The sequence below is a fragment of the Marmota marmota genome, unplaced genomic scaffold, assembly GCF_001458135.2.
Source record: "Marmota marmota marmota unplaced genomic scaffold, marMar, whole genome shotgun sequence".
Classification (NCBI taxonomy): domain Eukaryota; kingdom Metazoa; phylum Chordata; class Mammalia; order Rodentia; family Sciuridae; genus Marmota; species Marmota marmota.
In genome coordinates this window covers 52,562,232-52,588,339 of record NW_026000026.1, presented here as the reverse complement: position 1 = coordinate 52,588,339, position 26,108 = coordinate 52,562,232, and the positions used below count along the sequence as shown (strand labels likewise).

At 31.5% G+C, this 26,108-nt stretch overlaps 1 protein-coding gene across 17 annotated transcripts in view; it reads left to right on the top strand.

Annotated features, from left to right (window-relative positions):
- The window catches only part of Fam172a (family with sequence similarity 172 member A), a 456,628-nt gene that overhangs the window by 250,499 nt on the left and 180,021 nt on the right, over positions 1 to 26,108 (top strand). For 14 of the 17 annotated variants that reach the window (XM_048811402.1, XM_048811412.1, XM_048811403.1 and 11 more), the window contains one exon: positions 2,459 to 2,578. In XM_048811402.1, the coding sequence (XP_048667359.1) occupies positions 2,459 to 2,578 (120 nt within the window). Of the gene's footprint in view, positions 1 to 2,458; positions 2,583 to 3,176; positions 3,628 to 24,859; positions 25,279 to 26,108 lie in introns of those variants that run through there. The other 3 variants (XM_048811417.1, XM_048811416.1, XM_048811419.1) reach the window with 3 other exon arrangements.

Below are 26,108 nucleotides of genomic sequence, written 5' to 3'. Positions count from 1 at the left end.
TAAAAGAATAGCTGTAAAGAATACATTTCTGTAACAGCCACCACAGTCAAGAAATGGAACCATGGAAGCCACCAACAGTCACAACTATTTTCCAGTCACAACTCATTTTTCCTTAGCTGATTTTTATGATACTGATTTTTATGATAACCATTTTCCTACTTTTTAAATTTATGAAAGGTAATTAACAAAGTCTAAAAAATCACTACTACTGTTTCTTTCTAATTATTATTTTTTCATTCATATTATACACACATCTTAGGTATGGGTAATTTCATATTTATGTTACTAATATTTATCTTTAAAGTATATTTGTATTTTCATATATGACTGTAAAGTTATAGGTAATCAGCTTGAAGAGAAATATTGGGTTTTTATTGTTAATTATTACATTGATATTTAATGAGCAAGAAGACAAAGCTATTAGCTTCAAGAATTTGATAATCTTAACAAGCAATCACAGCATAGATCCTTTACTGCACTAATGGGAAGCACACGCAAGATGTTGTTAGAGAATGTTGTCTAACCTTGGGGTGACATTGAATACTTTCTAGATACCTCAGTTGGGGACCAAAGACAAGTAGGATTTGTACAAATAGGTGAAGGTAGTAGGTAAATTGAGGGTAGAGCTCAAGGGTCACTTCCCAATCAAAGGAAATAGTCCAGAAACAAGAAGAGTATGGCACAACTAGGGTTACTGCAATTTCCTCCTTGCAACTGGTACACAGAGAGTGATCCCTGTTTTCTCTCAGAAGGCAAATGATTTCTTTTAGTTACTGCATTTTGCAGGACAATGGTGAGAGATTCTGTACAAGAGATAGATGGATACCAGATGATGAAGTGCCTTGGATATCATACCAAGGAATATAAATTTCATCTTGAAGGCAATGAGAAAACTTAAGAATTAAACAGGAAGTGACTGACTTGGCAACATGATTGTATTTGCATTTTGGGGAAGGAATTTTGGGGAAAAGAATGGAATTCTTTCTATAGAGTTAAAGCAATCCTAGAAACAGAAAAACTGGGATAGAGATTGTGTAGTCATTCACTTGTGAAGTTTTATGAGAAAAGTGGACAGATTTAAGAGACAGTTGGAGACAGAGTCAACAGGATTTTGATTAAATGAGGATTTTGAGGGAGAGAGAAGTAAAAAATTATGCTCAAGTTTCACTTGGATACAAGGAACAGATAATATCACAGATTTGGAGAATAAGTTTTAGTATAATGTTGGATTGGTTGAGTTTGAAGTTTCTATGGGCCTTCCAAAAGGAAATGATTAGTAAGCAGTTGTCTTTGTGAATGTGGAAAGAAATCTAGGGTAGAGATTGATATTATGAAACAATAGCTTAATAAGTTATTGTAAAATTTCTAAGTTGAAAAATTTGTCTTGATTTTGGAATCCATGACATCATACATTCTTAGGAAATTAGTCTGTTACTGTTAAAGCATCTAAGAAATAATTGTACAAAACATTTTCTTGATGTTTAGTTCTTAGCAGTTTATTTTTTTATCAGTATTATTTAGTTTTTAAATTTTTATTGTTTTAGTTTTTACATTATCTAGGTTTTAGCTTTAGCCATAATATGTATCAACAGTAGAAATAAATACATCGAAGTGAAGTTACTCAAGAATTTTTCAAATTTTGAGCAATATATATATAGATTTATTAGGATTTAGCTAATTAGAAAGAAATGTGGAAACTATGTTTATATATTGATGTTTCTTACAGTTCTATAAATAAAATATATATAAATGTGGCTGCATAACCAATGTGATCCTGCAATCTGTACACGTGGGAATAATAAGAATTCATACCCCATTTGAATCAAATGTATGATATATGATATGTCAAGATCAATGTAATGTTTTGAGCAACTAATAAATTTCTGAGGTTTAAAAAAATTAAATAAATATACACTTTTACAAACAAACAAAAAAAAGAAAATGCTTTTAGAAAAAAAATATGTTTTTAATAAATTCAATAGAAAATATCCATTGTTCATTTTTCTCCTTATTTTCAGCTTAGTTATTTATAATCTTATCAATCAAATAATTTAGATATAGGTATACTGCAAACATTGCCAGATGTAAGTATAGGAACATAGCTAAATATTTAGTGTTATGTTCTTTGAATCATAAAATCACTATAACTGTCAGCTAATAATTCTAATGTACTTAGATGTGTTTTAATATCTCAGGTATACCTGGATTGTTCCCCCTAAAAATTCAGTTTATTTTAAATAATTTGTTTCAGAGTTAAGCTTAGCAGTAAAATACTAATAGTTTTAATACTAATTTATTAATTAGCATTTATTAATTTAAATAAATTTATTAATTTAAATTTTCAGTGTAGTTCTTTTGTTATTGTTTTAAATGCACTATAACCATTTTATGTCTTACATGTATGCAAACATATAATTAAATTATTGATTACTGTGATAGTAATTTGTTTTCTTTGTAGGAGAATGGTTCTCCTGAAGAACATGCCATCTATGTTTGGGACCATTTCATAGCCCAGTCTGCAGCTGAGAATGTATTTTTTGTTGCTCACAGCTATGGAGGACTTGCTTTTGTTGAACTGGTAAGTGCACATTTAATTGTATTTTTAATTTTTAATTCCCATTATCCTTAAAGTTTTATTTCCTGTATTCCCTTTTTCAGTATCATTATTTTAACTTATTATATAAAGGATGAGAGTAGATATCTTGAGTAAACAAATTTGTGATATTTATGAAGAGTATAAAAGTTTAAGATGACAGAGATTTTCAGTTTAACCAGAATCTCTTTACCTATTCCTTATTTACATATATTTTTTAAATTTCTATATTGTAGTCCCAGTTTCTACACATTTCATATTTATATCTCCTGTTTTTTATGTGTTCCACTGAAGCTTATATTTTCTGTAAAGTATATAAAACTGGGAATATTTTGATTTTTCACTGACATTTTATCTCTATTATTTAGTACTTGATACTTGGTCAGGATTTATATAATTAATACTAAAACTACCAGAAAAATTCCATTAATATGATTCTAACTAGAATGCATTGCTTGGCCTTGCATTTCAAAAAAAATTTGTATTTCAAAATAATTGGACTTTTCGAGTTCATGTGTAAAATTATGTGTACATGAGAGAAAAAGCTACTAAAATTTCTGAATTTTGTCTTTATTATATGCAGTATCACAAGCAGCATAATCTTATGCCAGTGTGGCAATTGTGATATAATCAATACTAAAGAAGCACTAATGAAGAATTTGTGCCTCCATGTCCATACTCCCTTATGTCAAGAAGATACCATTACTATAATAAAATGATTAGTGTGATAAAAGTACATCTGATAATTTTAAATCCAAATGGATTAAAGCAAACATTAAAAGTAGGCACAATATCAATTGTCTAATTTTTGTGTTTCTAGACTTTGGTGAGTATTTCTGTATGTCATGGAAACTAAATAAATTCTCATGGACTTTTCTACTGCTTTATGCATTATTGCTTCTTTGGATGATGTAGATTTAAAACTGATGGTGACTTCTGACACTTGAGAATGCTTTAGCCTACATAAATCTACAAATTCTTAAGCTATTTTAAGATCAATAAGTAAATTAAATCACTTATTTCTTTAATTTACTTCAGTTTTTAGGGATTATTTTCAAGTAATTTTCTCTGCTAAAATTATTTATTCATATATAACAGATATCTTAAGTTAGCTCTTTAGCACATTAATGTGATATATTTTTAAAAATATAAATGTTACTTTTCAAAGAATTCCTTCCAACACCTACAGATACATAATTATACAGACATAGATGCAGATAGCTTATTTTTTCTCTATAAGCCATTAAATTACTTTAAACAAACTTTTTGGACTTGTAGAGTGACTTAAAATATGTGAGAACCTGAAACATTCATCAAATTTCAGATTTCTGTGAGAAATAGAGTCCTTTTTATTTTTCTGCCTTTAATTTATAAAAACCTTTATCATACCAAATTTGGAATTTAAGTGTATTTTGGACCATTTTAAAAATGAACTTAAGATGCCAGGGTTGACAGATGACCAGTATGTCAGTCCTGTTTTGCCTGTCCTTCTTGTCACACACTGGTGGATATTTCTCCACTTTTGTTCCACTTTAATATAAAGCACACAGATGTTTCAGAACAAGACTTGACTTCTGACCTTGAGGCTATTAGGGTCAGGGTCCTCAGGGCCTGTGAAATTATCACAAGCTGAGCTAAAGTTTTTCTCCATCACAGGAAGTAACCAGTAAGTAAGAAGTTAAAAAGGAGCTTTGTCAGAGAGACAAGATGGTCTCAGTAAGGGTCAGCTTCTGTAGTCTGCTATCTCTGCAGGAGGCACATGCTTGGGAGGAGGAATATAATATAACCACTGGCACATCACATATCTGTCAGGCAACACTAGGGCTGAGAAGTCTATTTAATGTAATATACCTTGTTTAGTTTTTAAAATATGAATGGCAATTATCTCAACTTCATACATATGCTACTTTTTGAGAAATAAGTGATTGTAGTATGTAATAGAGGTATACAGATGGTGGCAACTGAAGAAAGAGTGCTTCCTGACCTAATAAAATGGATCCTCTAAGCAAATAACATTGTATACTGATGAGTTTAACCTTAATATTTTACAAACTCGATGAATATATTTAAGTTCATTATGTTTCTTTTTTAAAAGGCTTTTTAAAAAGCATTGTTAAAGAAACCAAATACTGAAATGCTTTTAAACGTTTTGCTTTTGCTAAAACTAAATAATTTCTTTCATATTCTAATATTCTTAGGGAAAAGTCATGGTGTTTAAAATGTTAACAAATATTTATTCTCTCTGGATTTTTCAATAGAATATATGAAATTATTTTACATGGATTCAAAATTTTAACATAGCTTTACAAGAAAGTGAACTGTGAAGATTAATATATAAATCATAAATTATTAATTAGTTTTTTATCTCAATAGTGCATTTTATTTATATATATATACATACATATACATATGTGTGTGTGTGTGTGTGTGTGTGTGTGTGTATATCATACATCAGAAACTTTGGATTCCAGTAAGTTTAAATTTTTTCTTTGTTTTTTCAGTGCTAGCCATCAAACTCAGGGCCTTGTGTGGTTCTCTCTTTTTCTCTCTCTTGCTCTTAGTTTGCAGCATTATGTGTGAATGTATCATTTTTCTACCACTTATTTTATACCTGCTGTAATTATTAACCATAATTAGAATGTACCAGACTCATCTGGAAGACAACTACATAAACAAGTTCACTGGGGTGTTGTTTTGTTTGTTTGTTTGTATTTTTTCTGTGCTGAAGATCAGATCCAGGGCTTCACACATGGTAGGCAAGGCATTGTGACATTAAGCTGCATCCCAGCCCTTTTTAAATTTTTTATTTTGAGACAGGGTCTCACCAAGTTGCCCAAACTGGCCACTAACTTTTGATCCTCCCACCTCAGCCTTTAGAGGTGTTTCAGACTTGCACCATCGTGCCTTGCTCACATTCTTCTTTAGGTCATGAATGTCAGAAAAAGTTATTTTAATGTAAACTGTGTGACAAGTACAGTTTCACCAATAAATGCAATTACTTTTAGTACTTATTGTTTGACTAACAGGTACCAGTCAGGACTCAGGATGAAATGCATCTTGACATCCACTAAATGAAAACTGTGTATAATTGTTGGTTAAAATTAAATGTGCTGCTAATAGATATCTGAAGATAAATTACTTTTAAATTATTGAGCTTTCATATTATACTAGTTATTGTTTATTAAAACTGAGAACATTGATTATTTCCTATGTTAAAATGTTGACTTTCTCCTGTAAAAGATGTTATTTTCAAAACCAATGCTCATTTTTGGGAGTAAATCTTGGACTCTAAACAGATCTAACTTCATGAACACAATTTACAGTTTGTGAGAAAAATTATACTAAAAAACTACCTTTCTCTGCTTTTGCTTACATCATATAGTAACAATTCACATTTCTAATTTGCTAAATTTTCTATGATTCTAGTAAAAATTAGTATTGATAAAACTGTTCTTATATCTCTCACAGAGTTCAGTCACTACAAATGTAAGTATTTAGTTTATGAACTGATAATGAATGTTTGAAAGCAATCTCTTCGCAGTTATCAGTTCTACATATTTAAAGTGTTGCCAATATTTAAATTTACAATTATTAAATGATCATTTCTGTCTTAGAAAATTTATTTTATAACTTGTGGAATTAGTAATCATAATTAGAATGTACCTACCAGATTCATTTGAAAGACATCTACAAATAATGGATCTTACTTTTGTCTTATTAGCTGTTAAAACTTAAGGCTGTTTTTAAAAATTAACTGTCATTTTAAAACAAGGCAATATTTGACCTTTTTCATTATTTCTTCTCCATCCACTTTAATAAAGTGATTCATTGCTTCTATTATTAGCCGTTTCAGAGTGTTTTGTTCTTGTCTTTCCAAGTGATGATCAGTTTGGCAAAATCAAGTAACCTTAAATTTTTCCTTTTTTGAAAATGAACTGGTTTTCCTTGTCAGTACCCAGTCACCAATCTCTGCTCACCTTACCATATCTATTTGCAGCCCTCAATAAATCAATTTGCATTCAGATTTCATTCCTTAAATAAATGTGCTCATATTTTTTGTAAAACATATTAAATATTTTATTAAATATTTCACTAGTTTATTGAATACTCTGAGCTGATTAAAAAAATCATTATCTTTCTTATTATTTATATTTCCTTTCCCATGTTATTAGTGGTATGTTCACAACCACCATTAAAAACATCACTTAGAAATGTGTGAAAACAGCTTCTTTTGAAAGAGTGTCTCTACCCACTTTTGATTTTGGTTTCTCCATGCTTGTCAGCACTTGATTGGCATCTCACTTGCATGTGAATTAAGGAATGAAGGGAACTCTATTTTCCTGCCATTGTTCCATGCTGGGCTCCCTGGCCTCCAGGCAGCCTAAGCTGCCCTTGAGCAGCTGATAGAGGACTAGTTTTTGGAGGAGCTATGTGAGGACACTCAACCTCAGTCTACTTTCAGTAGATCTTTTTAAATTGCCTAGAGCATGATTTAGAATTACACTGAATAAAAGGTAGAATAAAACTAAAGTTATCTTTTACCTTTAGAGATATCAATTAACTATAACCTTAAAGAAGTAATAATTTATTTTGTCCATAAAGAACAAAGTAAATTGGACATTTGTAAAATGTCTGCTTAATGTGATCAATGGGAATACCTAAAAGTTGGAGTGCTGGGAATCAAGAATTGAGGGGAGGTAAAATGAGAGAAGATAAGTCAGAGAAAAATTGAGTCAAAATAGTATCAAAATAATTCAGGCTGAAAACACTCTTACAAGCCTACTTTAAAATCTAGGTAAAAAAATCTGAAAAATAAGGTGTCATTTCAGTAAAAACTACAAAAAATCCTAATTAGTTTGTTTTTAAGTTGTTTTGTGTGTGTGTGTGTGTCTATCTTGACTTGCCCAAATGATCTAGAAACAACTTACGAATAGATCTGATATTGTCCCCAAATTTCAGAACACAAGATATTACAATCTAAATAGTTAAATATCCTACAGTTACTTCACCAGTAACTTTTATTAATAAATTTATTAGTTCTACCTCCTCTCCATTTAAATATTGATTGATTTGGAAGTTCTGCCTGATCAGTTCTCTCACATTAGACAGTGTTATTGTTTTTGCTCTGATATAAGTCTCTTTAATCTTCAACTCACTCTTCTAAGTATAGTCTTTTCAATGAAAGAGGAAAACTATTAAAACTAAAATTATATCTTCATAATATGGTATGGCAGTCTATGGAATAAGCCCAGAAGACTTTACATTTCATTCCACCCATTAGTTTAATGTTAACTTTAATTTAATCATTAGCTTATTTTGGTATGTTTTCATTTTTTAAACTTTTTTTTAGATGTAACTTACTTATCTTTATTGATATGGAGATATAATAGAGAGTTTTTAAAGCTAATAGAGATACAATTCACATACCATAAACTTCGTCCTTTAAAGTGTATAATCCAGTGGTTTTAGCATATTTATGAAGTTATACAACCATAAGCCATGTCTAATTTAGATAGTACCCCAAAGTTGGAGAATACTAGATATTTTAACATGAGTCATCTTAAATATCTGCCTCAAGTGTTTCTGTTACTTGAGATAATTTTTTGAATCTAGATATTCTGTTGTCCCAGAACTGTTTGTTGAAAAGACTATTATTTCCCTTCTGATTTGTCTTAACACCCTTGTCAAAATTAGCTAAATATAAATGAAAGGGGGTTTTATTGAACTCTGAATTCTATTCCATTGATACATATGCCTGTCCTCATGTCAGTACCACATTACTTGCTAATTATAACTTTGTAGTGGGTTTTAAAATTAGAAAGTGATTGAACTTTGTCCTTTTCATGTTTGCTTTGATACTAAAGGCCCCTTGCATTTCCATATGAATTTTATGATCGATTTATTAATTTCTGTAAAAAAGTAGAAGGAAAAGTATTTTGATTGGGATTGATTAAATTTGTAGATCCATTTGGGATTATTGCTATCTTAATCATATTCTTTTTCAATCCATGAACATGGGTTTTTTTTTTCCATTTATTTAGGTCTTTTCAAAAATGCTTTGCAGATTTTAGTAGACAATTCTAAGCACAATTTTTCATATCTCTGGTTGTATACAAATTAGAGTCACACCATTAGTGTCTTCATCCATGTATTTAGGATAATAATTTCCATCTCATTCCACTGTATTTCCTACCCCCATTCCCTACTCGCTTCAACTCCCTCCCCTTTGCACTATCTAGAATTTTTCTATTCTTCCCATGCTCTCCCCACCAACCCCATTATGAATCAGCATCCTTATCTCAGAGAAAATATTCAGCTTTTGGTTTACCATATTTTCTTTATCCGTTCATCAACTGAAGGACATCTAAGGTTGGCCCCATAGTTTAGTTATTGAAGTCTTACACATTTTTATAAAATTTATTCCTAAGTATTTTTTGTGTTGTTATTCTATGTGAAATTGTTTTCTTAATTTTATTTTCACATTGTTCATTACTAATGTATAGAAAAATGATTGATCTTATATATAGATCATGTATCCTATAACCTGAATTCATTTGTTAGTTCAAATCGTTTTATTTGTGAATTCCTTAGAATTTTCCTAGTTCAAGACCATATCATTTATAAATATAAATATTTTACATATTTCTTTAAAATCTGGATGCGCTATTTATTCATTTATTTTTGCCTGTTTGCCCTGACTGAAAAGAACCTCCTGTGCAAGATTGAATAAAAGTTATACTGAACTATAAAACTATAAAAGTTACAGTGGCTACAGTGAACGCTCTTGTTTTTGATCTTAAGGGGAAAGAATGAAGTGTTTCACCATTAAGTATGATGTTGGCTATGATTTTTTTCCATATTTGATGTATTGTTTCCCATAAGAACCTAGTATGCTCTTAATGCTTCAGTCACACCAAGATCAGATTATTGAGAAGGCCGCTGAAATGGAGAAAAACTTCAATAATCTTTAATGAAGATCTTTTTGTACAATAAGTGATTCATGCTATTCCATTGGAATTACCTTTGGAAGAGACTTTTTCTATACCTACATAGACAGTCTACATCCAGTCCTTAATGTCCTCCCTGCATCTGAATAGCTGAGAGATTGGTCACTGTATGTCTCTGTTCAACAGAGACAACCAGGAAACCAAGGAACCTGGTAAAATTAGCATAATATTCATTAAGGAGAATTCAGAGAAATTGACATATTAATTTTGTTAAATATAAATTATTACATAAGAAGTATTTCTTTTTTATTTGTTTTATAGAAGATCTTGATGAGATTTTGTACTTTACTGCAAATGTGAGGGTATGATTGACTTTTGTAAACCTTAGGAGTGTAGGAAAACATTTTAATTAATTAATGACCTATTTTTACTGTTCTATAGCCTTATGATAATCACTTGTAAGCTCTCCCACAAATAAAATTTCCAACTATATTTAAAGACCTATGATTTGACATCTGACATTAAAAGGGATTTTTAAAGAACAAAAATTTTGTGATCAATGCTATTTAACTTCTATCTTAGAAATTAACACCCCATCCTTATTAAATAATTTACTCAAATTAACTGAGGAGAACTAGGTAAACTTAGACTCAAAGCATACTGGATCCATGTTAAGGTAAAGCTTATAGGAATGAGGACGGAAACAAGATCTAGGCAAAGGTCTCATTACTAGAGTTCAGAATGGTTTCAGGAGGAGCAAATTCAGCTACCTAGCTATATAGATTGGCAGGTAAGCTGTTACTAGGTAGAGTCTGTTACTATAGAGTTTGGTAACTCAATTTAAATAAGGGGGTGTAATCTGGTTACAGGGAACTGAAAATTGAGGTATTTGGTGGTAAGTGAGCAAACAGTGTGGTAGTTGGTTCTAAAAGTATATCTTCTCCCACCATACCTCACCTCACTACCTTATAGGAAAAGAAGAAAATATTATAGGATCTGGCACCAGAGAAGGATAGCAAAGTAGGTCTAAGTATTTACCCCTTTACCTAATAGTTCAGAAATGGAATCCTCTCCAAAGAAAGAAAGAGGCAATAGGAGTAGTAGGCATGAAAATCAGGAGCATTTGGAATACTGCATCAGGGAAGAATTCCAATTATGTGGCTTAGGTCAGAATTTAATGGAATAGAATACTGCATGTCATTCTTATACCTAGGACTTATTCTCGATACACTCCTTATCTGGTTCTGTGTCAATGAAGATGGGGAGGAAGTGCTATCCTTTTTCCTTCTATGGTGGCCACGATGATCATATTATGGATCCAAAACTTTCCTAGTGCTCAAAGACTATTAAAGCAATACTTAGCCAAGTGCGGTAGAGAACACCTGTAATCCCAATGGCTTGGGAGTCTGAGGCAGGAGGGTCACAAGTTCAAAACTAGCCTCAGCAACTTAGCAAGGCTCTTGGCATCTTAGTGAGACCCTGTGTACACTGTCTCCTAATAAAAAGGACTAGGAATGTAGCTTAGTGTTTAAGCACCCCTGGGTTCAATCCTTGGTACCAAAAAACAAAACAGACAAACAAACAAAAAGTAATATTATTCTAGGCCTCTATAACCTTTATTTTTATAATTGCAAATTTTTAAGCCCATGTCCATATCAGTGTTCTCTCACCTCAAATTTTTTTGTTTCTGGTTTTCAACACTGTTTTTTGTTTGTTTGTTTGTTTGTTTTAGTGATGGAGATTTAACTCAGTGCCTAAATATGCTAAACATGTATTCTATCACTGAGCTATACACAGCTTCAATACTTTATTCATTAAATGAATTTAGATCACAATAAAGTAACTTGAACCACATAAATTTGACTTTGTATAAATTATTTCTTGGAATTAAGATTAAATATTATGCCCTCAAGACAAGAAATGGTTTATAAAATTGCTGTTAAAGATATTAATTTATTTGTTTGAACTTGCCCACTCTGTACAAGTACTGTGGAAACATTGAAATACATGCTCCTTGGCCTCAAGAAAGTTATAGTCTAAACAAACATATTTAAACAAAGATATTAAGATAGAAGAATAATTTTGAAATGGGATAACAGCAAAGAGGCCATTATGGTAGCTTCCTCAGTATAAAAATTCATACAACAAATCTGTCTTGCAGAAAGCAACAAAAATAATTGTTTCTGTGAATATATTGATATGCACTTTTTGTCAGAACAATATAATGCATTTTTGCTTTTTCTTCTGAAAACCCTGGTCCATGGTTACTTTTCCGTTTCAGTGATTATTCTCAGTTTAAGTCCCTTGTTCAGTGTCCTACTTCATAGATGTCTTTTGTTTGAAGTCACCTGAGAATTCTTTTTTTAACTGAGAGATAATTAATAACAAATCCATTATTTTTGTTGGTTTTTACCATGCTTTCTAGCATGGCTAGATATATAATAAATATATACTCAAGAAATAGCTGTTGATCCTAAATTTATATGCAAATAATTTTCACAACCAGATCTCAGATGGTGCTATATTGGATCATAATCAAGAAAGTAGGACCTGAGCATTCATATAGAGCCACAGAATAGATTAATAAGATGGAACACGAGAACAAAGTTGATCACTTAGGATTTAAAAAATGGTGATATTTAGAGTTAGTATGCTTTAATAGAGAAGGGGTACAGTGTCTTCCCCTGAATGTTTGACACTTGGAACAAGTATTAATGGAAAGCTTAGTAAATTGCTGAGGGCCATTGCTAAGTAAGAATGACGCATGGCATGACCCAGGTCATTTGCAGTGTCATTGCATGTAAGGTGACCTTGCTCAAGGACCAGGTCGGATCCGGGTTTAGGGCAGATCGGGGTTTAGGGCGTTCCGGGTTTAGGACAATCCGGGTTTAGGGCAGTTTCAGGTTTAAGGTGTACCCTGCTGGGAATAGGGCGTATCCTGCTGCCTCAGGCACGCCTGTTCGTTGAGTTCTCGTGGGATTCAGAGAGTATTTTGGGATTTTGCCCAGAACGTGATTGGGTCCCAGAACGTGAATTCCCCCAGAACGTGTTTGTAGAGTGCCGGTGTGAGTTCGGGAATAAAGAATTGCTGTTTGAATCTACAAGGCTGTGAGTGGCTCGTGATTTTGTGCCCAGCCAGACTGCGGCAGTAAATATCGGAATTCAACCAAGAAGTTATTGAAATCTCTTATCAGGGAAAGTAGCCAAACCTATCCCTAACCCCAAACTTCAGTTAGGTTTTCTACGATTAAATTAAATACGTTAAATTTCAAATTTTCTAGAATCTGATTTTCCTATTTAAATACTTGTTAGTTATCTTAGTTTAGGCTGCTATAACAAAAATACTGTGGACTGTGACTTAAACAACAAACATGAAGGAAGGGTGCTGGCAGATTCTACCTCTGGTGAAAGCCATTTCTGTCATGTAGATAATCACCTTCTTTCTGTATTCTCACATGGCAGGGATGAGAGGCCAGTTATCTAGTCTCTTCTTCTTGTAAGAACACTAATCTCATCATAGGGGCTTGAATCTCATGACCTCATTTTAACCTAAGGGGAGGGGTTCTGCCTTCTGGTACTATTACATTAGGGCTAGGGTTTCAACATATGTATTTGGGGGAAATACAAATGTGCAATCCATAGGTTAACTACTTCACATGTATGCATTCATTCCATCCCAACAGCCCCAGAAGTCTTAATTTGTCCCAGCAGTACCTCAGTCTAAAGTTCAGAGACTCATCTAATTATCTAAATTAAATATAGTAAGACTCAAAGTATGATTCATTCTGTGGTAAAATTCCTTTCTAGCTGTAAACCTGTGAAAGCAAACAAGTTATATGCTTCCAAAATACAAAGTTGAATCTGCATAGGATAAATATTCCCATTCCCAAAGGGAGAAATAGAAGAAAAGCAATGGGTGATAGGTACCAAGGAAGTCCAAAATCTATTAAGACAAATCTCATGCAATCTTAAGACTTAGGCAAAATCTATGGCTGCATTCTCTGACCTCTAGGCCTACTGGGACAGCAATGTCACCTGCAAGATATTTTAATGCCTCTGCTCTCTGCTGGGGCCCTCTCCATGTCTTTCTTTTTTTCTTTTTTCGAAAGGCAGGGGTCCTGCTTCTAGGGTTCTGGCAATTAGAACTATTGCTCCCATGATTTCTATTGGAGACCATTTGCCATGATAAAACCTACATGGTCTCTGAATTGCCTTCAAAGCCATTCTTTCCTTTTGTTCAACTTTGCAGCTAAATAGAATTATTATGACATCCTGTAGAGTATAAGAAGTGTGACAGCCTTCCTTCATTCCCTCCCATTTCCTCCTTCAGTTCAAATTGGATGTTTTCTTGCTGGAGCAACTAATTAAATCATGGTTTGTATCCATACTACTCTCTTTATCAGATGTTTGCTCAGCCACACCTTTAGTGCTTTTTTCAGAACATCTTTCTCATTTTTTTACGTAATGGATGGGCTGCGAATTTTCAAAGTCTGTAAATTCCTCGTCCTTTTTGCTTAACAATGCCTCCTGCGTTTCTCCTCATCTCTCATTTCACTCTAAGCTCAAGAGTACCCAAGCTAATCCTCCAACACTTAGAAATCTCAGTTCAAAACCCAATTTCTTTGCTCATAAGTTCTACTTTACACAAAACACTAGAACACAAACACAATTCTTGCCACTTTAACTCAAGGATTGCTTTTCCCTCTATTGTCCAATAACATGTTCCTCATTTCCATTTGAGACCTCATCAGACTTGCCCTTAGCCATATTTCTGTCAACATCTGTACATGATTATTTAGGTATTTTCTGAGAAGCTAGAAATTTTCTTAATATCTCTCTTTTCTTTCTGAGTCCTCACCTTATTGCCTTTAGGTATTGGGAACATTGGTATTTCTAGTGCACATTTAGAAACTCTTCTAGCACTTACTGTTTACACAATTCAAGCTCCACTTTTTCACATTTAGCCTTTGTTACAGTAGCACTCCATTTATTGATACCAATTTCTGTTAGTCTGGTCTGCTATAACAAATGTACCATTGTCTGGGTGACTTCAGTAGCATATTTATTTTTCACAGTTCTAGAGAGTAGGAAGTCCTAGATCAGGGTCTTGGCATGATCAAGTTCTGGTGAGGACCTTCTTTCTGGTTTGCAACTGGTCATATTTTTGTGTTCTCAAGTCATGGAGTGGGAGAGACCTAGTCTCTCCCTCTTCTTGTAAGGACACTAATCCCATCAGGGAGGTTCTTTCCTCGTGATATCATCTAAACCTAATTACCTCCCAAAGGTCTGACTTCCTAATTCCAACTGATTTGGAGGTTAGAGTTTTAATATAGGAATTTGCAGGGAAGGGAGAACACCAACATGAAATCTGTAAGATTAGTGTATTCAGATTTCTTCTTAGTTTTCTATATCTTATATAATTTTCATTATAAAAAAAGAACATTAGTGTACAAATAAAAGTTTGCTATTCAGCATTTCAGTGACAGTTTTATAATTGAATTAAGCAATTAAAAAGTATTCTCACTTTTACTGTGACTAGTTTATGCCTAGATATTTGTATATCTTGATGTTTAACTTGTAACATCTCATCTGTAAATTTCTTTACTCCATTGATCAGACATCTTTATTAGAAGAAAAACCTTATGTTTATCTTTCAAAAGGAGAGCCTCTGGACAGAAAGACAAAACATATTTAATTTTCTCTGACAATAGAAATTTCCAATTCTGGCTTCTTTGCCATTATAAGGTATCAAGTAATGATTTATTATTATAAAGTTTGATTTTCTATAAGTTTCTAACAGCCCATCTGCCATGACAAAAAAGCTTTGACTTTCTCTGTAAGGTGATGCCTTATAAATTGTAATAGTAAAATAATGTACATCAGTGGCCTTCATATTGCTCCTGTTGTATTACTGTTCAGTTTACCCCAGAAAAATCCCTGGTTGCAATAATGCTAATAGTGTAATGAAAGTTGCTATTATAGGTTCAGCCTCAAATTTTCAGGCATTTATCCAAATATATATATATATACACACACACACACACACACACACACACACACATATACACACAATCTAAATGTCAAATATGTAGTAATATATTAGATATCCTTATCGTATTATATTTTCCTATATTCATATATGAATATACCACCAGTGAAATTCTACATCATGTACAGCCACAAGAATGGGATTCTAATTAGAATAAGTTATACTCCATGTATGTATAATATATTAAAATAACTCTATTGTCATGTATATTGTAAAAAACAGATTTTTTTAAAAAGTGAAACAAAAAAATAAATTTTAACATTTGGTAACTTTTGCATTTTCTTTAAGGTGTTATGCTAGGTTCTTAGAACAGATACCTTATCAGATGGCTGTGTTAAAAGTCCTTTCTTACTCTTGTACAACTGTATCATTGTTATCATTATGAAATCCATATAATATGTCAGCCAGTCATAATGTCCTAAGACATGACCGGGTTATGAACAGTCTGAACAATTCATAGCATTGTCTTTGAAGCTGAATTTTTAAAATAGAACTAGCATTTATGACTGTTTTGTATATCAGAATCAGCAGCCTCATATTCATGCTCATCATCAACATCTTCAAAGCTTAAATCATACTTGGTGTGCATCAGGCAATTGTTCTAAGCAGTTGGTACATGTTATCTCATTTAATCATAACAGTTTTATGAGAGCAGTACTGTTATTACCATTTTACAGATGAGAAGCATTTAAATATATTTCTCTCCCTTTAAAAGTATAAGCCCTCACTTCATTATAGTTGAGTTTTGTTTGTCTCCTCTCTTGTCAAGTACCTATTAAGAATAAACAATATAATATACTAACTGTAGTTATTTTCTTAACTTTTAATTGACATATTTGTGATAATATACATGATAATATACATGATGATATATATATATATCAAATCATTATATATATATATATATATATATATATATATACACTCAATAATCAAATTAGGATAACTAGAGTTCTGTTGCCTAAAGTACATTATTTCTGTGTATTGAGAACCTTTGCATTCTTCTAATTATTTTGAAATATTTATGAATTTTTGTAGACTATAGATGCTGTACTGTGCTATAGAACAATGGAACTAATTCTTCCTATTCATATTTCATACTAGTTATCCAACCTTACTCTCTCTCTCTCTCTTTCTCTACTACACATGTCCTTTCTAGCCTTTAGTGGCCTTGGTCCTACTTTTATGAGATCAGTTTTTTTAATAACTACATGTGATTGAGAACATGCAATATATGTCTTTTTGTGCCTGGCTTATTTCACTTAACATAATGTCTTCCATTTCTGTGCATGTTGGTACAAATGATAGGATTTCATTCTTTTTATGGCTAAATAATATTCCATTGTGTACATATACCACATCAGTGGACATCTACATTCAGATATTACCAATTCCTTGTGCATATTCTGTCCATTCTTTTTCAAAAGCATTTTAGCAAGAAGGAATTTTGTAAGGCTGTTCAGCACTTTGGATTGTCAGGTGGCAATATATGTTAATACCCAGTCGATTCTGAACATCAGAGAGAGGCATGACTTCCCATGCAGTGCCCTAGTCTCTTCCCTTATTGACCATTTTTAAATCAGGTTATTTGTTTTGTGTTGTTTTGCTCTGAAATTGTTTAACTTCTTTATATATTCTGGACATTAGCCCTTGTATTTATATGATATTATATAAATGACTTTTACCATTCTATAGGTAGTCACTTTACTCTTTTGGTTTTTTTCCTTTGCTGTGCAGATTTTTAGTTGGATGCTATTCCATTTGCCTGTTTTTGCTTTTGTTTCCTGTGCTTTTAGAGTCATGTAAAAAAAAAAAGTTAAAATCATAATGTCTAGAAGCATTTCCCTTATTTTCTTATAGTAGTTTCATTGTTTCAAGTCTTAGATTTTTGTAACTGGTGAGAAATCGAAGTCAAGTTTCATTCTTTTACACATGGATCCCCAATTTTCCCAGCACCAGTTATTAAAGACTGTCCTTTCTCCGCTGCATCTTCTTAACACCTCTGTCAAAAATCAACTTACCATGAACGCATTGGTTTTTCTAGGTTCTCTATTCTGTTCCATTGCTCTGTATGTCGGTTTTTATGCAAATACCATGTCATGTTGTTTGATTACCACAGCTTTGTAGTGTATTTCCAAGTCTGATAGTGTAATGTCTCCTTCTTCATTTGTTTCATTCTGTTGTTGGTTTTTGCTAAAGATGACTTTGGCTTTTCAGGATATTTTTTGGTTCTATACAAATTTTCGGATTTTTTTTCTAGTTCTGTGAAAAACATCGTTGGTATTTTAATAGTGATTGTATTGAATCCATAGGTTGCTCGGGTAGTGTGGACATTTTAACAATATTGATTCTTCCAATCAGAGAGCTTGGGATATCTTTCCTTTTTTGTGTATGTGTCCTCTTCATTATTTTCCATCAGTGTTTTATAGTTTTCACTATAGAGGTCTTTTACTTCCTTACTTAAATTAATTCTTTGATTTTTATTTTGTCATTCATAGCAATTATGAATGAAATTGCTTTCTTGATTTTTTTCTCAGCCAGTTCATTACTGTTATATAAACATGCTACTGTTTTTTGTATGTTGATTTTATAACCTGCCACTTCACTGAATCTGTTTTCAATTCTGACAGTTTATTAGTGGAGTGTTTAGGTTACTTGATATATAAAATCTTGTCATCTGCAAACAGGGATAATTTTACCTCCTCCTTTATAATTTGGATACTTTCTTTTGTCTATTTGCTCTGTGTAAGATTTTCAATAGTGTGTTGAATAAGAATAGTAAAAGTGGGCATCCTTGTTTTGTTCCAGATCTTAGAGGAAATGTTTTCAGCTTTTCCTCATTCAGTAAGAAATTGACTGTGGATAGAGCATATGTAGTTTTTATCATATTGAGGTATTTTTCTTTCCTAATTTGTGGATAGTTTTTATCATGAAGGAATGTTGAATTTCATCAAATGCTTTTTTCTGTATCTGTTGAGATGATCATATGATTTTTAGCTTCAATCTGTTGATGTGATATATTAACTTATTGATTTGTGTATGTCTGAACCATCCTTACATGCCTTCGATAAATCCCACTTGATCATGCTGTATAATCTTTTTGATGCCCTTGAAGATTTGGTTTGCTACTATTTTATTGAGAATTTGGTGTTTGTGTTCATCATGGATATTTATCTGTAGGTTGCTTTTTTACATGTGTCTTTGACTGGTTTTGTTATCAAGTAATGTTGGCTTTGTAGCATTTTGGCAACATTCCCTCCTTTTCAATTTTCTGGAATGGCTTGAGAAGACTTGTTAGTTCCTTAAATGTTTGGTAGAATTCAGCATTGAATCAGCCAGGTCCTAAACTTTGATTTGATTCGGACTTTTTGTTACTGCTTTAATTACTTGACTCATTATTGGGTTGTTTAGATTGTCTATTTCTTCTTGATTCAATCTTGGTAGGTTGTATGTATCCAGGAAATTATAGGTTTCTTCTGGGTTTTTCAATTTGTTAGTACACAAATATCCACATAGTTTCTTATGATCCTTTGTATTTCTGTGGAATCAGTTATAATGTCTTTTTCAGTCTCTGATTTTATTTATTAGAATCTTCTCTCCTTTTTTTTCTTAGTGTATGTAGAGATTATCAATTTCTTTTGCAAAAAAAAAATCAACTGTTCATTTTATTGATCTTTTGTATTGTCTGTTCAGTTTCTATTTTATTATTTCTGCTTTGATCTTTACATTTCCATTTTCCCCCTGCTGTTAATTTTGGTTTTGATTTGCCCTTGCCCTTCTAACTATAGTGACTTTTGTCTTTAAAAAAAACTTTCTAGCTTTTCACATATTTTAGGGTGAAATTCTATATTTCTCCATTGAAATTACATGACAATTAGGCTTTCAACTACAGAAGGAAAAAATATGGAAAATTTTAAATATCAGACAATCCCTAAATCATTTATATTTAAATTTTGAAAATGTTTTGATATATTTTTCTGGAAATTTAATTTTAGCCTAAAAATTGAAAACACTTTATAAAGATCTAGAAAGCAAATGAGATGCCTTGGTCCCCTGCTTGACTTTTCTTTGTAGCTTATTTCTTGCTGGACATAGCTGTCTTCTACTACTTATTCTAGTACTCTTCTAATAATAGAATTAATTTTTAAAGTTTGAATGGAACATTATCTTCTGTCGGTGTTTGCTGTTTCATGTTATCTGTATTTGTAAGTTACCTCTGTAAGTAATAGTTATGTGAGATAGTACCTACTAATAACTAGGCATTATTTTTTGGACTTTATAAATATTAACTCATATAATCCTTAAACAGCCCAATGATGTAGGTATTATTATTATCCTTAGTTACATATGAGGAAATTAATGCACAGGAAATATTAAGTAGTTTACATAAGATTATATAATTAATAAGTGATGGACCCAGAATTTAAACCCAGGCTTTCTGGTTCAAAAGCCCATGCTCACAATCATTAAGCTATATTACCACTCAAAAAAGAACACTTAGTTACAATGTAGTAGATCTGGTCATTAAACAGTACTTAGCAATACAACCTAAGCTTGACTCTATAGTGAAAGTGTTATAACCCCTGTTTTACAGATGAAGGACTTAGAAATCTTGAGGAAATTATGCAAGGTTGCACAAGAGTCAGAGCCAGGATCAAAATCCAAATCAGCCTGGTCTCAGAATCAGTAATTTAACCAGGACTCACATTGTCTTCTGATATTTTTTCAACTGCATTGGGTAAATGTCCAGTAAGATAGGATATTTTTAATTAGTGAGGGCACTTTCCATTTTAAAAAATTCTACCTTCCTGAGCATGGTGGCCTATGGTTATAATCCCAGTGAGTTGGGAAACTGAGACAGTAGGATTGCAAGGCCAGCCTGGGCAACTTAGCAAGACCTGTCTCAAAGTAAAAAATGAAAAGGGCTGGGGATGAGCTTAATGATAAAGTCTCCCTAGGGTCAACTCTTGGTGTGAAAAAAATAAAGAAAACAAAATTGCTTAACACAACAGTTTTTGGTAAACTAACCATTGTACCTGTTATGTACTTTTCAAATTGATGATGTACTTTTAAAAGTGAGAAGTACATATAATGTGCAGATTTAGATCAAGAAGAATAGAATTTTATTTGGTACCTATCGCAATGTCAACATATCAATATTAGATGATAACATCTAAAAATGCTTAATTTTTCCTCTACATATTGGAGAAAATACAATGATTTATATATTATAACAGAAAGTGAAACCATAGTTACTTGATCCTTTGTATTTTACTTACTATGAATTGAAATTTACGTTTCACTGTGAATATCAAACTACTCGAAATTCTTATATTTGAAATTAAAATTGGAAAAAAGGAAACATTTGGAGTCCCTATAATTAAGGCACTTTATGATAACAAGTACTTGAAATGCTATGAGTATTTTACTACTTTGATTTTTAATCTCTCTATTTTCCCCATGTAAAATAGTAAAGTTTTTATAAAGCTTTAAGTCTAAGTAAAGAGAATCAAACATTTTAATGACATATTTAATTTATCCTAGAAGAAAAACTTATTAGAGCCTTATAAATGTAAAAAGAACTACAATTGTGAAAAAGAAAAAAAATAAATTTTGCTTATCCTACATAGTTCCATATTTATTTCTGTTGCCTAAACAAACCAGTGTTTTAAAATGTCTGTATCCTTTTAACAACTAGATAAATGACTTCAGGTAGTGAATTTTATAACAGAAGACTTACTTTCATGTCGTATATAATGTTTTACCTAGGAAAATTAATACTAGATAAGATACATAGTAGCAACAAGAAGAAACATATTTATTTTTAATATTAGAAATATTTGCTGCATACCTGATACAAAAATGAATCTACAACCAAATTTTCAAATCTAAAATATCAGAGACAATTAAGGTAAATGTATGAATATGTATTTACAGAGTTTTTGCTTGGGAGTATCTATATTATAGTTGCTGGCATTATAATTCCTAATTCCTATTTTAAATGTTATTTTAGAATTTTTAACTTTTGAAAGCCTTTTTAAAATGTAAAATTCTTAATAAAAGATGGTTTACAAAACAAATACTAAAAAGTATTTAGGGAAGAATCTTGCATTTGGCGGTTTCTTTGAAGACCTGAGAATGTAACATTTCTTATATAGCCTTAAAAATTACCTGACCTGCTTTCAAACCATTTCACAGGAACAGTTGGTGTACTAGCTGTCTCTTACATTGTTTGGATTTTAGAATGATTTGGGGAGACAGAGACGTTAACTTTAAAAGGAAATTGTTTTCTATATCAATCAATAATGTAACCACCATAGAAAATAATCTTTGCTAATAGCATTCATTTTTAGTTGAGAATAATGACTAACTTTACATCTTGAATTATTTCTCCTATAAGATTTTTATTTTATTCTTTATTCAAAAGCTACCTGAGATAGTATGTGCTCTTTTTGGATTTTTATTTCCTGTTCATGAATACAAACATACTTAAAATTTAACCTTCTGAAATGTCAGCAAAATTCATCTATGCCAAGAAATTTCAAGAAATCAGAATTTTATTTGCTATCTTACAAGTAATACTGAGTGTTTCTCCCATGATATTTTTCCCCCTTTGATATACTCCAGATCCCAAGAAGAGTTTTTAACTAGCTATTAAAAAACAACCCATTTTAAGAATTTGCAGGAAGTATGAGATATTCATCAGTATATATTTACTCTCTGAAGCTGATATAGCTGTGAGGTTCTTTTAGATTCAATTGATCTATTGCGCATGTCCCCTCCCTAGGTTGCAGGACGTGATGCTATTTACATAAGGCCCTGGGCAAGGTTCTTTCTTGCATTGATTGGCCTGTCCAAGGCAGCCTGATGTGTTCTTGCATTGATCATTTTGTCTTTTCTTGGAATACACTGTTATACTGAGTTCATCTAAAACATTCTAGGGAGAAGGTAAAACTTTACTGCAGATATTTCAATTTTATTCAGATGTTCCTTTGAGTATAGGCCCTTTTTGTGAGAAAAGTATTGCGCTTTTTTTTTTAACCAATTTGGATGTTTCTGCAGTTTGAGTGTACTGTAGACTAGATTGTATTTGAAAAAGCTATGTTAAAGAAAATTGCCAGAGTATATGCCATTTATCTTGTGCTATTTTTGTTTTTCAAACAGTGTATTTTGATTCCAGCTTGAAACCATTTCCTTTAAAGATCTCCTATACCTAGACATAAACTAAAATTACTGGTGTTTGCAGTAGGTAACTACTTGCGTTAGTTTCAATGGGGTGTACATTGATCGCTTTATATGTTTAAGAAAATAAAGCGTCTTATTTGTTTCATTATGAAACAGTGGTCCAGTATGACTTGCCTGAGCTATTCATCATTACTAATAATGTTAATGTGAATCATATAAACTTGTCAGATCTGGAAATGATTAAAGATCTATTATTAATTATGGGTGTGATATATTTTACATCATAACTTTATGAAAGTAGTGTATTGTTTGTTGACAATAGAAACCTAAGTTTAAGGATTAAGTCTTCAACCTAATCTGGAAGAAATTGAGCAATGAACGTTTTATTCCTTAGCACTCTTATTGGCAAGTCCTTAAATCAACATTCATATTGTCTGCCAAAAATCATATTTGCCTACACAGCTAATTATCAAGAAAATGCCTATTACCTCCAACCTGTTTACTACATAGTGAGGAATTGATGAGACAATGTAAGATTTTGTCAATATGCAAGGCAATTTCCTTCTCCAGACCAGCTTTCTTTTTTATCAGAACCTATGTGAATTTATAAGCAGCTTACTTTTGGCAAAGATTTAGAAATGTGTCATGGCTGAATTTGATTATTGTACTGTTGGTGATTAAACTCTGCTATGACTATTCCTTAGTTTTAGAAAGTATATTTAGTAATACTACAAATCAGGATATTTTTGTGTATGCTTCTTTATTTTTATTAAACAGGTTTCTATTTCTGAATATTGTCAAATTATAAAAATTATATTTAATAAAAAATGTTATCAATTATTTCTCTTAGTGGTATCACTAGTATCACTCAGTGTATTATAAACCATAATTAATAATTCTGTTTGTAAAATTTGATGCTAAAATATTAGAGATAATATTTCTTTTGTTTACTTAATAAATACTAGAATTAATCCTCTAAAATTAAACCTAGAGTGAATTAAATATTTATTCTACAAGGACAGTAACCATTTCAAATGGTTGGATAATGTGATTTATGTGATTTAAAGTGTCCTGTAAAAGTTATAACATTAAAGAGATATACATGACCTATGTGAAATTTATTCAGCTAGTGTTCATAAGTAGATTTATTATTAATACAAATGACATATTAAGAAATACAAGCTTATGTTGAAAACTTAGGTTTGCAGGTGATTGGAGTTTAAATAGAATATCTGAAATTTTTGATCATTTTTGTTGTAGTCAAAAATATGAAAAAAATCATGAAATTATCCTCTGATGATTTAGTATGACTTTTGTAGTTTTAGGGAAAAATAATATGAAAAATGCCAATGAAAAAGGCATATAAAAGTTTTAAGTGGAAAACTTCTTCAAGTACTTAAAAACAGCTCTTTAAAACTGAATCCCATCTAAGGAAACATGGATATTACATTGCAACTTTAATTCAGTGTATCTCAACTTGGTACAAGTATAGCTCTCTGAAATGTAATTGTATACTGTTTGTACATTTTTCTCAAACTAAAATGGAATGTACATCATATTGCATAATTCACTTGTTTCTGGTGGTTAAATTTGCATATCTGAATGAGTGTGTATATGTGTTAAGCTTTTGCTAGATATAGAATTAGCTCATGAGTGGAAGAGACTTTTTACCTCAAAAGTGAGAAGTGTCTATATTTCACAGCAACCCATGGGCAAACAAGCTAATTCAGATAATGGAAAGTGTTTTTCCTTAGCTATGCGAAGAACCATTGATTGCATACAACCTACAAGCACATGTTGCTACAGAAGATTCACTGAAAACCCCTTTAAGACTTAACACAAGCCCCAATATCAGTAACCAAGAGCAACTATACATAGATATAAATACATGCTTAAGGTAGACAAACCTGCCATCTAGTTTAGTCAAAAGTACTGTGCTTCCTTTGCCAAAATTTATACCACATGTTCAGCTTTTTGAACCCAAACTGAAAAACTGCAATTCAGTATTTGGTGGAAAAAAATTAACTTGGTCTTTATATAATTATCAGAATGCAGTACACTGCCTGCTCTTTTATTACTGTTCAGGTAATACCCAGGACTTCAGACCAGTAAAGCTCTTTCTCCAGAACTCTCCCATGCAGTGGTGTGGAGATCTCTGTTGGAAGTATGTTCACTGTCCTCTGACGCAATGTAGTACATTTCTGGGGAAGCTGGGAGCCTTTGCTGTGAGGTACTAGCAGGCATGAAGATGGAGACTTAGCCACAAGTAAAAACTTGTCCAGTTAAATCCATTGTTTTGTTCCCAATTCTAATGAAGAATCAAGGAATTGCCAAAAAGCTTTCAAGCTAATGGATTTTCAAATATAGGAATTTTTAAATCATACAAGGAAGGACACAATGATTTCAGTCCTGTTCTCATTGTTTCTCTTTGACAAATCATCATTTAGATTGTTGATTTCTAGAAGCTACCATGTTTCTGGTTATGGCATATTTACATCTTGGTTTCTAATTACACCATGATAACTTTTTTATAAAAATCATTAATTATATATTAAAATGTATTACTTTATATAATCTCAAAAGATATAGTTGTATTTGTTTAGCAAGTGAAATAAAATTTGGTATTTCATCATGCAGAATGAGCTTGTAAATTTTCTATTACTCTGTATGATATTATGTGTCTCTGTTTAAAACTTGAGTTTCAACTTTGATTTTTAACTCAGCATATATAAAAGTTTCAATTTTATAAAGATAATAAAATTTAAACATAGATCATTAAAAAGGATATACTTTGCTTTATGCCAAAATATTTCTGAGAAATAAATATGTAAATTTAAAATTATATAATTTCTTAATGATAAGTAATTTACTAATTTTTCTTACTCTTCTTTACCTCCCGCCTGAAGGTAATATGTGAGCACTTATTTCCTATTGGTAAATATGAATGGCTGTAAATTACATTTAAGATTTGTTGCTAAAGAAATAATAAAGAAATAACACTGGCTTTATGTTCTATTCTTTCTAGATTTTAATAATATGAAATCATTCCTGAAAATATAGTATAGTTTTATCATCTTAAGAAAATGTTTTCAATTTAATAAGACTTGTCAGTTAAAGTTTTATTATGCTCAGTCATTTTATTTATAGATATCATCGTATCTACATATATATATATATATACACATATATATCTACATATTATATATATATATATACTTACTGAATGAGCTTTACAGATACATACTTGAAGAGATTTTTTTTTACTTGTTAGATTTTTGGATGAATAGATATATGTTAAGGAAATAGCTTCATTTGAGGTTATTTATCTTTTAAA